This window comes from Molossus molossus, unplaced genomic scaffold (genome assembly GCF_014108415.1).
Source record: "Molossus molossus isolate mMolMol1 unplaced genomic scaffold, mMolMol1.p scaffold_m16_p_22, whole genome shotgun sequence".
Lineage (NCBI taxonomy): Eukaryota > Metazoa > Chordata > Mammalia > Chiroptera > Molossidae > Molossus > Molossus molossus.
Genome location: NW_023425358.1, coordinates 27,770,885 through 27,781,838, shown reverse-complemented (window position 1 = coordinate 27,781,838; position 10,954 = coordinate 27,770,885). Strand labels below are relative to the sequence as shown.

The 10,954-nt window shown below is 52.3% G+C and overlaps 1 protein-coding gene across 1 annotated transcript; it reads left to right on the top strand.

The window, feature by feature from the left end:
- On the top strand, window positions 1-10,691 carry PRKAB1 (protein kinase AMP-activated non-catalytic subunit beta 1). The gene is made up of 7 exons (XM_036277155.1): window positions 1-400; window positions 3,005-3,168; window positions 4,255-4,348; window positions 4,635-4,749; window positions 7,259-7,392; window positions 9,077-9,145; window positions 9,368-10,691. Exons 1-7 carry the CDS (start codon window positions 242-244, stop codon window positions 9,443-9,445), a joined length of 813 nt encoding a protein of 270 aa, XP_036133048.1. The 5' UTR covers window positions 1-241; the 3' UTR covers window positions 9,446-10,691.
- Window positions 10,692-10,954: the final 263 nt, after the last annotated feature.

The window sequence follows — 10,954 nt, the reverse complement described above, 5'->3', positions numbered from 1 at the left end:
CTCTCTGGGTTCGCGCCGCTGCCTGAGCTGGTAAAGCGCGATCCTGAAACCTCGCCCGGCCTGCGGACCCGGCTCAAACCGGATTTCTGCCCGGAACCCTTAGCCCGAGGGGCGCGGGACTGGGGCTCCGACTCTTTCCTTGGGTCCTGTGACCCCCACCCCCGATTACGGGAGTCCCCAGCCCCTTCCCTGGAGTGAGGCCTAGCCCGTTGGGGTCCCGGGGTCCCCGCCGTCCCCCGCCATGGGCAACACAAGCAGCGAGCGCGCCGCGCTGGAGCGACAGGGCGGCCATAAGACGCCCCGAAGGGACAGCTCGGGGGGCGCCAAGGATGGGGACAGGCCCAAGATCCTGATGGACAGCCCCGAGGACGCCGACCTCTTCCACTCCGAGGAAATCAAGGTGAGGGAAGTGGGGGGACCCGGTTCCCTTGACTGAGGTTGCGATCTGCCGTATCCCCCGCCCCAGCAGTGGGAGGGGGGGTGATACTTCACCCTCTGCACTTGAAAGCCAGACGGCCCTGGAAGAGCCCTCCTAGCAGTCCAGGAACCAGTGTCCGAAGCGTCTAATTACCGATCCGAGAAAGTCACCCGGAGGGAGGAGGGACTCGTCTCATTTTACATCATTAGGGAGAAAGCGGCTCCGGGACAGAGTGGCAGACTCTTAATTAAGATCGTGGAGCCGGCAGTAACTGAACCCCCGTCTCTGCGTTTCTCTTAGGTTTACTAATTTACTTCTCTGGGAGAACTCTTCCCTCCCCTGTGGGAAGACGGGCACCCTTTGTAATAGTCGGTTTAGCAAGTTCGTTGTCCGTTTGGGAGACAAACCAGAGCAGGCGGGTAAGCTGCAAGCGGAGTCGAACAGCCGCGTTGACTGCAGTTGCCCGAGGTGTTTAGGAGGTGTTTGGCCCTGCCTAAGACATTTGGTTGGGGCTGCTTACTCCAAGCCGGCACAGGAAAACAAATCCGCTCCTGGAGGCCTGTGGGTCGGGGACTGTCACGCTGAAGGAGGCAGCCAGCTGCAGCTCATCTTCTCCCCTCTGTTGTTTAAATATGACAATATTTTAAAGAAGCCAAAGCGAACATTTTTTGCAGACTAAATGTGGACATCCTGCTGCAGTCTGCCTTGATGTATCTGACGGTGATTCTTGACTCCTGCTTCAGCCACATTTCCTGTTCCCCACCTGATATGTCCTGTTTCCAGCTGCATGGCCTAGTCCAAGAACACTTAGTGATCCTGGCAGCTGATATGTATGTGGTATATCCTAAAGAACTAATTCCTTGCCCTGGCCTATTAGAGCGTCGGCTTGTGGTCCAGAGAGACCCGGGTTCGGTTCCCGCTAAGGGCACCTACCTCGGTTGCAGTTTGTCCCCGGCCCTGGTTGGTCGTGTGGGTGGCAGCCACTCTGTGTCCCTTTCACGTCGATGTTTCTCTCTCTCACTCTATCTGAACAAAAAATGGAAAAAAATGTCCTCAGGTGAGGATTAAAAGAAGAAGAACTAAGTCCTGAAGGACAATGTGACTAAGTAGGTTTAGGGGAGAGGAAGGTGCCTAGCCACCCATCACCCAGCCCAACATATTCTCTGTTAGCATCCACGTGTGTATTAATCATCATCATCCATTAGGCTAATTGCCTGGCGACTCATTCCAGCTTGACTCGCATTTTTTTCTCTCAGATTTTGGGCTGAGTGATCACAGTATTACCGTGTTTTCTCACTTGGATCTTGGCTATAAAGAGTCTGCTTTTACTTGGCCTTCCATCCTGCGATTTGAGCTTGCTTTCTGAATCTGTTGTGTCCTGAGAAGCTATATGCAAAGTGAGCTTTGGAATCGTGGTTCTCCAATGACTTGACATACCTTCCCCCAGTGATCATTTTGGCCCAAGGATGGCTATTTAATACATCATAAGAATCAAACTACTTTCTTCAAGTAGTATTTGTTCTGTTGGTATTTTAAAACTTCTAAAAGAAATGTTTTTTAGCATACAGATGATCTGTGCAGAAAGATTTTTAATAGTGTCCATTATCATTTCCTCAGACGTTATTGAAACGATGAAGCAGACACAGTGGGTAGAATGCCCCAAGTAGCAAAAAACAAGTGGATTCTTTTAACTATACTAATTTACCATTTTGGCTGTGGTTAGTTATCACATCCTCAGTGAAAAGTTTTCAGTCTGTTATTTAACCTGTAGATCTTGTTAAACACAAAGAATACAAGCATCTTTTAGGACATGCTCAGGTCAGTATTTCAAGTAAAGATGCTTAAAGCTTGTTTGACCCCCTAAGGGTCTCTCCCAGCCTGGAACTCCTGCTCTTTTAACATCTTTGGCTTCTGACTAGGAAACATGTAACAGGTAACAGATCCAAAACCACGTATATTTCACCCAGAGTTGGACGTGTTGATTTCTCTCTCCAGCACCCCAGGTATACATTGTTTCCCACACTAGGAGTTACTGTTGGCCATAAAGAGAGTCGGTCTTTGTCTGACCTTTTTCTCCCCAGTGTCCATAGTTTTTCTCTTCCTCAGAATCTGGATTTGCCAGTTTTCAAGTTGACAGCTCTGGATTTGTCCCTAATAAATTCTCATGTACTTCAAATCTTGTTTAATAAAGGGAGGAAAAATGACCTTTATTAAGCTCGTCTGCAATTCATTGCAGCCTCTTCCAAGTGAGTTTCCTAATTTCTCCTAGAATTTTAATGTAGCCTTCTTTAATAACCGCAATAATAGAAGCTGATCATTCTTGAGCATTTGCTGTGTGTCAAACACTATGCAGAGCCTTTCACTTGGACTTTCTCACTCTTTCTTCACGAGGATCTTAAGTTATTTTTACTGTCTCCATTTTGCCAGTGGGGAAACTGATGTACAACTAGTTGGCTAATGAGCCTGAACATGAACCTAGGTAGTAACAGCTGCCTCTTGAGCATGAATTGTCAATATTAGGGTAACTGTCTATGTAGGGAGCTCACTAACGACTTCCTGTCCCTGAGTACACTGCTCTGTTTCTAGGCTCCAGAGAAGGAGGAGTTCCTGGCCTGGCAGCACGATCTGGAAGTGAATGATAAAGCTCCCGCCCAGGCTCGGCCAACTGTCTTTCGATGGACGGGGGGCGGAAAGGAAGTGTACTTGTCTGGGTCCTTCAACAACTGGAGTAAACTTCCGCTCACAAGAAGGTAATTGCCTGGGAGTAGAAAGGGATGCTTTCTTACTACGGATGCTGAATGGGAAGGTAGTCTTGCGTAATAATTCATAGGGTTTTGTTCTCACACCCAAATAGTCTCTGGGTTTAGAGCACACTTAGTTACGAGAATTTCTTCCACTTCACATACTCAGCTAAGTGTTAGTTCAGGCAGGACTTCTTCGGAAAGAGAAATCTATTCCTGGTGCTGTAGAGAAAGCAGCAGGCTGGGACTCTTCGAGACTGGGACTTGAGACCATGTTGACTGAGCTAACCTGTCATTAACACCTGAGTCCCTCTGTTCCCATCTGTAAGAAGGGAGTGTTGGATCAGACGATCTCTAGGGTTCCTTCTAACTTCTTTTTGTTACTTTTGTTTGTAAGGTACATGTTATGTAGCATCTTTAGCAAGACTGTGGTAAAATGGTTCATCAGGAACCCTAGTGTGGACTTCTGTCTCAATATGTCAGTAAAAAAGCATCTTCTTTAGGTACTCCTGATGAAACAAAGGGAGAAATTGTGCTCTGCCGGGCCAGGCCTGATTATGGGCAGGGGCCCGCCTGCTTTTCCAGTGTAATGTTGGTAGGAGGGAGCCACTGGGCACGGTTACAAGTCACTTCAGCTCAGGAGAACAAATCAATGAAAGGAAAGAGGTTTTCTGGAGCCTTTTTAGCACTTCTTTAGAGAACTGTTGGCATCCTATTAAATTGCTCCCCTTTCCTGCCCAAGGCAAACTGACAAAGGGTAAAACTTGGCAGCAGGCTGTTTGTCCTGTGTTGCCATCCTCCTCGCATCCTGTCTTCCGGGTGTTTCGCGTGCAAGTTGAGAAGGACAGATGCCGGTTAGCTGACCTTTTCAGCAAAGGGGATTTTAAGGAAAATGTTGAGTTCCTGCTTCCTTGTTCACTTCTAGATTAAGATCATTGTATCGAATTGTCTGAATTGGTTAAAACGGTTTATACTCCTGCAGTTGAAGTCTTGGTTTTACATGGGAAGGTCCTGTTTTAGTCTATGGCTGGTTTTGTAAGGAAGCTAAGAAGTCAGCCCGCCCAGCTGAAAACCTCTGCTTCCTTTTCCTCGCAGCCACAATAACTTTGTAGCCATCCTGGACCTGCCGGAAGGAGAGCATCAGTACAAGTTCTTTGTGGATGGTCAGTGGACACATGACCCTTCTGAGGTACTACCTCTCCCTCCTGCCCTCAGTCCTCTGCCGGTCACACAATCCAGATGAGTCACCTTCCCTTCTACATGGTTGCCAGGCCCCTTTGTCCTGCTGGTAAAAGTCCCTGTATATGGCTGAGCTGGATCACAGTGCTGATTGTCAAACTGTTGGCATACTTGACCCGAGGAGCAGCTTGGCTAGCCAGGAGCGGGGCCCTTCCGCCAGGAATTCTAGCGCCTCTGAAGAATAAGCCCACGTTATCCTTCCGCATTGTGATCTCTGCCTGTCTGTCTCTTCCCAGCCAATAGTAACCAGCCAGCTTGGCACAGTTAACAACATCATTCAAGTGAAGAAAACTGACTTTGAAGTATTTGATGCTTTAATGGTGGATTCACAAAAGTGCTCCGATGTGTCTGGTACGAACACAGTTATTTTATACCACGTGTGCAGGTGGGGGCTGTGCAGTCTAAAACCCTCTGTCTCTCACTCTTCACTCCGGCTGCCCAATCGGATGGGCATTAGTAGTTCCCAAAGAGCCACAAAACTAACCCCTAACTCTGGGGTGAGGTTGTTGAAATCTAGCCCTGAGGGAGCAGTAAGTCACTGGGGGGCGGGGGCATCTCCAGGATTCAGTAGGTCTGCTTGGCCACAGAAAGCAGACAATTGAAACGGAACCAGAGCTTGGTGTCGTGCCAGGGCAGGACCCAGGAGGCCCAGGATCAGTGATGAGCCAAGTAGGGAAGCCTGCCAGCTCCCTGCCTGCTCACAGCCCACTCAGGGTGCCGGGAGAGTGTCAGCCTGACACGTGATGAAGGGACACCTCGGTGACCTTGGCTGTCACTTGTGTAGTACATTAGCACCTTGCTGGGAGAAGGAGGCTCACCACAGGAAACCGGCTACACAGCACAGCCTGCTCAGGACAGTCTCGTAAACTTCCCCGTCTTCCAAGAGCCACCCAGTCACAGAGCTTTAAGTAAATTGCTACCCGCCCAACCCCACAGGAAGAAACTGCCTGGAAACATGCCTGCAGTTCAGGGGGAGGAAATGTCGTGATCTCAAGTGTCAACAGCAGCAGTTCTAGGGCCCCGGGGGCGGCAGGGGAGGGGTGCCCCGGGACCGTGCCAGCCAGTCTGAGAAAGTGGATTCAGTTCAGTTCCCAGGATGAGTCTTGCTTGTCACCTGGCTCGGCCTGGAGGTTCTGCCACCAGGATCTCTGGTTCTTGTCAGCTGAGAAGTCACAGTGGTGAAGGACCATGGGCTTGCGGTGGCTGCCAAGCCAGGTTGTGGAGTAGGGACTGGAAATCTGAAAACCGTTCTTCTGTCTGGCTAGCTACCTAATCTTTCCTGTTTTCTCGTTTCTTTTTAAATTCTCACCGGAGGATGGTTTTTTTTACATTTATCTTCAGACAGAGTGGGAGGCGGGGGGAGAGAGAGACATCGATGTGAGAGAGACACACTGATTGGTTGCCACTCGCACAGGGACAAACTGCAACCGACAAACATGCCCTTGGCTGGAATTGAACCCGAGACTCTGATCCGCAGGTGGACGCTCCAACCGCTGAGCCAAACCGGCCAGGGCTGGCTGGCTGGCTGCCTAATCTCTTAGAGAAACCATTCATTCCTTTTTCAGATAGGCGGGGAATTAGAGGGTAGAGGAAATGCCCAGACGTCCCTGCTGACTGATCGATGTGATTTCAGACCATGCACTGAGACGTTTAGTCGCCTTTCCACGGCCGAGATCACCTGGGGATAGAAAACCCCTCGCCCTGGCCAGTTTGGCTCAGCGGTTAGAGCGTCGGCCTGTGGACCAGAGAGTCAGGATTCAGTTCCAAGGGCATGTACCTCAGTTGCGGTTCATCCCCAGCCCTGATCAGGTCATGTGGGAGGCCACCAGTCGATGTCTCTCTCTCTCCCTTTCCCTCCCTCCCTCCCTGCCACTCCATCTGATGATAAATGTGAACATATCCTCGGGTGAGGATTAAAAAAAGAAGAAGAAAACTGGCCCCTTGCTGTGGGCAAACCCACTTCAGGATCTCTGTAGAATTCTCATGTTTAGACACTCACTTTCTTAAATCTATGTTTCCTCCTAATGGCTCAGTTTTCTACACTTCATGCTTTTCTGTTTCCTGCTGTGATATGGTCGGCTCTTTGGGGAGTCTACTCCCTAGAAAATGATGGGAGGGAATTGGCAGAGCCAGACCGTGTGAGGTCTGTTCCAGACAGCCCCAGGGTCGGGCAACCGTCCCCATCTCTGCTCTCCTTTGGATAATAGTTCAGTGCCTTCCAGCTGGCCAGACATCACTGAGCGAGCTGCTTCTAACCTTATAAAACATTGTGCTTCCAGAAGCTTAATATGTCTGTAGTCGACATACTCAGGCAGCAGTTTGAAAGGAACCTGGGTGATAGAGTCCAGTGCCTTCAGAGATCAGGTTTTCAGTTGTGTTCTGTTTTGTTTGATTTGCAACGTGCTAGTGCCTCACTGAACCTGTTTTCGCCACTGCCGCGGTGTGATCAGGCTGCCTGGTCTCTGATTCTGCTCGCGGGGCTCCTCACGTGATGCCTGGCGCCTGAGCCGAGTGGCCAGCGCAGCCCGCAGTGAGAATCCGTACTCGGCAGTGGCGTGTCCCGTTAGGTCACTGTAAAAGCTCCCTTGTTAGTCTGACCCAGACTCACCGCTGCCTTGGTCGCAACTGCTGCCTCCTGCCAGGGCTTCTAAGGCCACTGTTGAAGTGTATGCCAGTCGCCCAATCCCATGGGCTTTCTCACTGCCTCTGCTCCCCACCCCCGGGGCCTGTGTGCCCTACGAGAGAATGTGAATCTGTATGGAGGGGACAAGAGACAAGCGACGCTAGACGGTGCCGGAAATCGAGACTGTTCCTCGAATCCTCGTTTGCCAAGTAAGTGTCCTTCTCTGTCTCCCAACAGAGCTGTCCAGTTCCCCGCCAGGACCCTACCACCAGGAGCCCTACGTGTCCAAGCCAGAGGAGCGGTTTAAAGCGCCACCCATCCTCCCCCCACATCTGCTGCAGGTCATCCTGAACAAGGACACCGGCATCTCTGTGAGTGCACTGGCATCTGCCTAGGCCGCCCTTCGTGGTCACGGTCAGCTCCCCTTCCGGGCCGCCGCCTGCAGAGCAGCTGGTGGACCGGCTCAGCGCCGCCCCTTAGTGTCCATTGCCCGGGCCGCTGCTGCCATGGGGAGGGCTGCCGGCGGGGTGTTCTCGGTGCGCGGCCTCCCATCCAACAGCCTTTCCGAACTCGTCTTCCTCGCATTTCACTCCTTGAATTTCATGACAAAATCTATAAACCAGCCCTTCTCAGTACGCTACATAATGGAATGCCTCCTTTGGCCCCCAAATTTTAGAAGCTAGTTTTAATCACCAAATTGCTTTCAGGAACATCATTGCTCTTGAATCAGAATTTGGAGTGTCTGGTAACACATTTCCTCTGGGAGGTTGATATTACGAAAAGAAGTGTGGGTCCTCCTGGGCCCTGAAGAACACACCATTATTCCCTCGTGGGTAATTTCCCATTTCGTTGAACCCGAATTGCCCAGTTCCCCCCTCATGTGGCCTAATTCTTGAGTCTAGATGTTCTTCAGCTTGGTCCCAGCCACCACCTAAAAGGCACCGTTTATAAGGTGAGAAGCACGTGGAGCTGTGGCTGTGGCCTCCACACGGGATGGGCACACGTGCAGGCGTCCCCCGCACTGGTATGGTTGTTACTGGGGACCCCCGGCTCCTGGGGCGGGTTCCCCCAGATCGAGAGTGAGCACACACGTCTGACAGCTGGGTCGGCTTCTGCCTGCACCTTTCCCTTCTCAGTGTTTGTAAACGGGAGTGGCCCTGGCCAGTGTGGCTCGGCAGTTAGAGTGTCGGCCCACGGATCAGTGAGTCGTGGGTTCGATCCCCGTCAAGGGCACGTACCTCAGTTGCAGTTCATCTCCGGCCCTGGTCGGGTCATGTGGGAGACAACCAGTCAATGTGTCTCTCACATCAGTGTTCCTTTCTCTCTCTCTCTCTCTCTCTCTCCCTTACTCCCACTCTGTCTAGTGATAAATAGAAAAATATCCTCTGGTGAGGAATAAGAAAATGGGGGAAAAAACGGGGAGTGGTACATTGGGGCACGGGGAGTCCAGATTTCTGGTTTTCTTAAAAATTGGGAGGTGTGGCTACATTAAGTGCCAGTCCTGTGTGAGCTTTGGTGCAGTCAGTACCTCACCACCACCTCCGGATACCCGCTGCGTGCTCACGTCTCAGCCTCACAGACCTGACCGCAGCCCCTTCCCGCTGCGTGCTCACGTTCAGTCTCACACACCTGACCGCAGCCCCTTACCCCCTGCGTGCTCACGTCTCAGCCTCTCAGACCTGACCGCAGCCCCTTACCCCCTGCGTGCTCACGTCTCAGCCTCACAGACCTGACCGCAGCCCACTGCTCGGGAGCAGGGGATAGACGGTCCCCTGCTTTCTCTAAAAGTGCACTCATTGGACCACGCATTTCTCCTGCCCCTCCTTCAGAAAGAGGACAGAGCCGTGGGCATAGAGGCCTGACCACACACCAGGGAGCCCAGCAGGCACGCAGGAGCTCCCCGTAGGTGGAGCATGGCCTGACCCCCTGGCCTCCTGTCATGGACAAGCCCTGTCGGTGCCTCCTTCCCTCTGCTCCCTGGTGCTGTGAAGCCAGTGGGGAGCCTTCTCAGAAATTCCCGAATCTCTGCTCACGTCTGCTTCTGTTCCCCCACAGTGTGACCCGGCCTTGCTTCCTGAGCCCAACCACGTCATGTTGAACCACCTCTATGCACTTTCTATCAAGGTAATGGCATGTTTGTTGCCGTTAGGGCTGAGGCTCTGAGCTCTGAGCCCCAGCAGCTGGATTACCTGGAGTTCGTCTCAGCGGGCGGTGGGCAGGACCCAGGGCGGGCCCGCTGGCTCCAGTCCTGAGGGCGGCCCGGAGTCTGTGTTTATTGACCCGCTCAGTGATTCTCTTGTCCCCTGTGAAATATGAGTCCCTGATCATTTCCGCCGTCTTTCTCAGGATGGAGTGATGGTGCTCAGCGCGACCCACCGGTACAAGAAAAAGTATGTCACCACCTTGTTGTACAAGCCTATATGAGGAGCTGGCGGCGGGCCCCAGGGAGCCGGCCGCACCACCAGGCTACGTGCGTGCATGCTTCCCGCTGGAGGCCATGGACTGCATTTCCCATTTCACACTCAGACATTTCACACCTGCCCTAGTCCTGCCTGGGGGGCGGTTCCGGGGCCGGCGGTTCCGGGGCCAGCAGCCCCGCAGCGCCACGGGCTGAATCGGTCGTCTCCGCACCCCGTGGCCGAGAGCCGAGTCGGGGCCAGAAGGCCCGCAGCCCGCCACAGGGCACGAGGACCGGTGCAGGAAATGTACATCCGCCGGCTGGTCATGGAGAGTTTTCTTAAGCCAAAAATAAAACACTAGCCACTTTCATAGCAAAAATCCGGGAAGCAGGAACTGAGACCACACAAAATTTCTCACTGTCTGTGCGTTTTTAAGGCCATCGACTTGTCCCTCTGAGGCCTGGCTCTGGCGCCTACAAGTGCAGTGTGGGGTTGCCTGTCCTGGAATCAGAGCGACTCCAGGGAGGTGTCATTTCTGCAGAGATGAGAACCTGTCTGGTCTCCAGGTGAAGTTTTACAGCTCGTATTTACACTCATGTGCACTAAGTTTTGTTGTTTTGTCTTGTTTTTTTAACCAGAAGTGGCTGCCTGTACAGCTTTTGGGCAGTTTTCTCATCACCCCAGCTAGAATGTAGGTCATGTAAGCAAGCCGCTCAGCAATAATCTGTTCTCGGAACAGACTCGAGACCGCTGCCGGATTTCTCCAGTGAGCTGATGATCCGAGGGCTGACCGCTGTTAGCTGGAACAGTGTCCGTCCGGCTCCTTATCCTCCTAATGAGGTGCCACTGTTACCGTGAACTCTGGAGAAGCACCCTGCCCTGGCCTGTCACCTTGCGCTGGACCTCTGTCCCCACCCAGCAGAGCAGGCTGTCGCAGTCACTGTCGCTTATTCTGAAAGGAACCTAGAACCCGACGGCAGCCTTCTAAATCTGTCAGGAAGACACCCTTTGGACCAAAGTGAACCTCTTTACACTCGGCTTAGTTTCCAGGGAGATGCCATTGACATTCCCATCAGTGCAGGTTCCTGTCCCCAAGTCATCAGAAGCTGTCATCGTGCCCTGTGTTCCTGCTGGGAGACAGGCACGAACTCCCTGGGGTCCAGAATTTGTTCGGTGAACCCGAATCCGGGGTACCCTCTTTGTTACTGTTCTCAGAACACTGGGTTATCATCACCTTGATGTACAAGTTTCAATAAAGCTTTGTAAAGATAAGGGGACAAGGGCTTGGAGAAAGCTTTATTTTTGTTTGTTTTTCCAGTCATTTGGAAAAGACTGGAATTCTTCCAGACGGTTGTCGGTGCCATGCTTCCGATCTTGGCGTGGCTCGGCGCACGTTGACAATGGCAGTCCTGTGGCTCACTGGGTGGGACTCGCTCCCTGGCCACACCCAGTCCGCTCAGCTTGGAAGCTGTTGAGCCTGGCGAAGCTGAGGAGAGGTGGCGGAATGTCCCTGGGTTAGGCAGGTGGACGACTT

What these genes read in the sequence shown, in the direction of transcription:
- PRKAB1 (XM_036277155.1), top strand. Translation starts at nt 242, where the DNA reads ATGGGCAACACAAGCAGCGAGCGCGCCGCGCTGGAGCGACAGGGCGGC. An exon ending in TCCACTCCGAGGAAATCAAG is followed by an intron (nt 401 to 3,004) that starts GTGAGGGAAGTG and finishes CTCTGTTTCTAG; the next exon opens with GCTCCAGAGAAGGAGGAGTT. An exon ending in GGACACATGACCCTTCTGAG is followed by an intron (nt 4,349 to 4,634) that starts GTACTACCTCTC and finishes GTCTCTTCCCAG; the next exon opens with CCAATAGTAACCAGCCAGCT.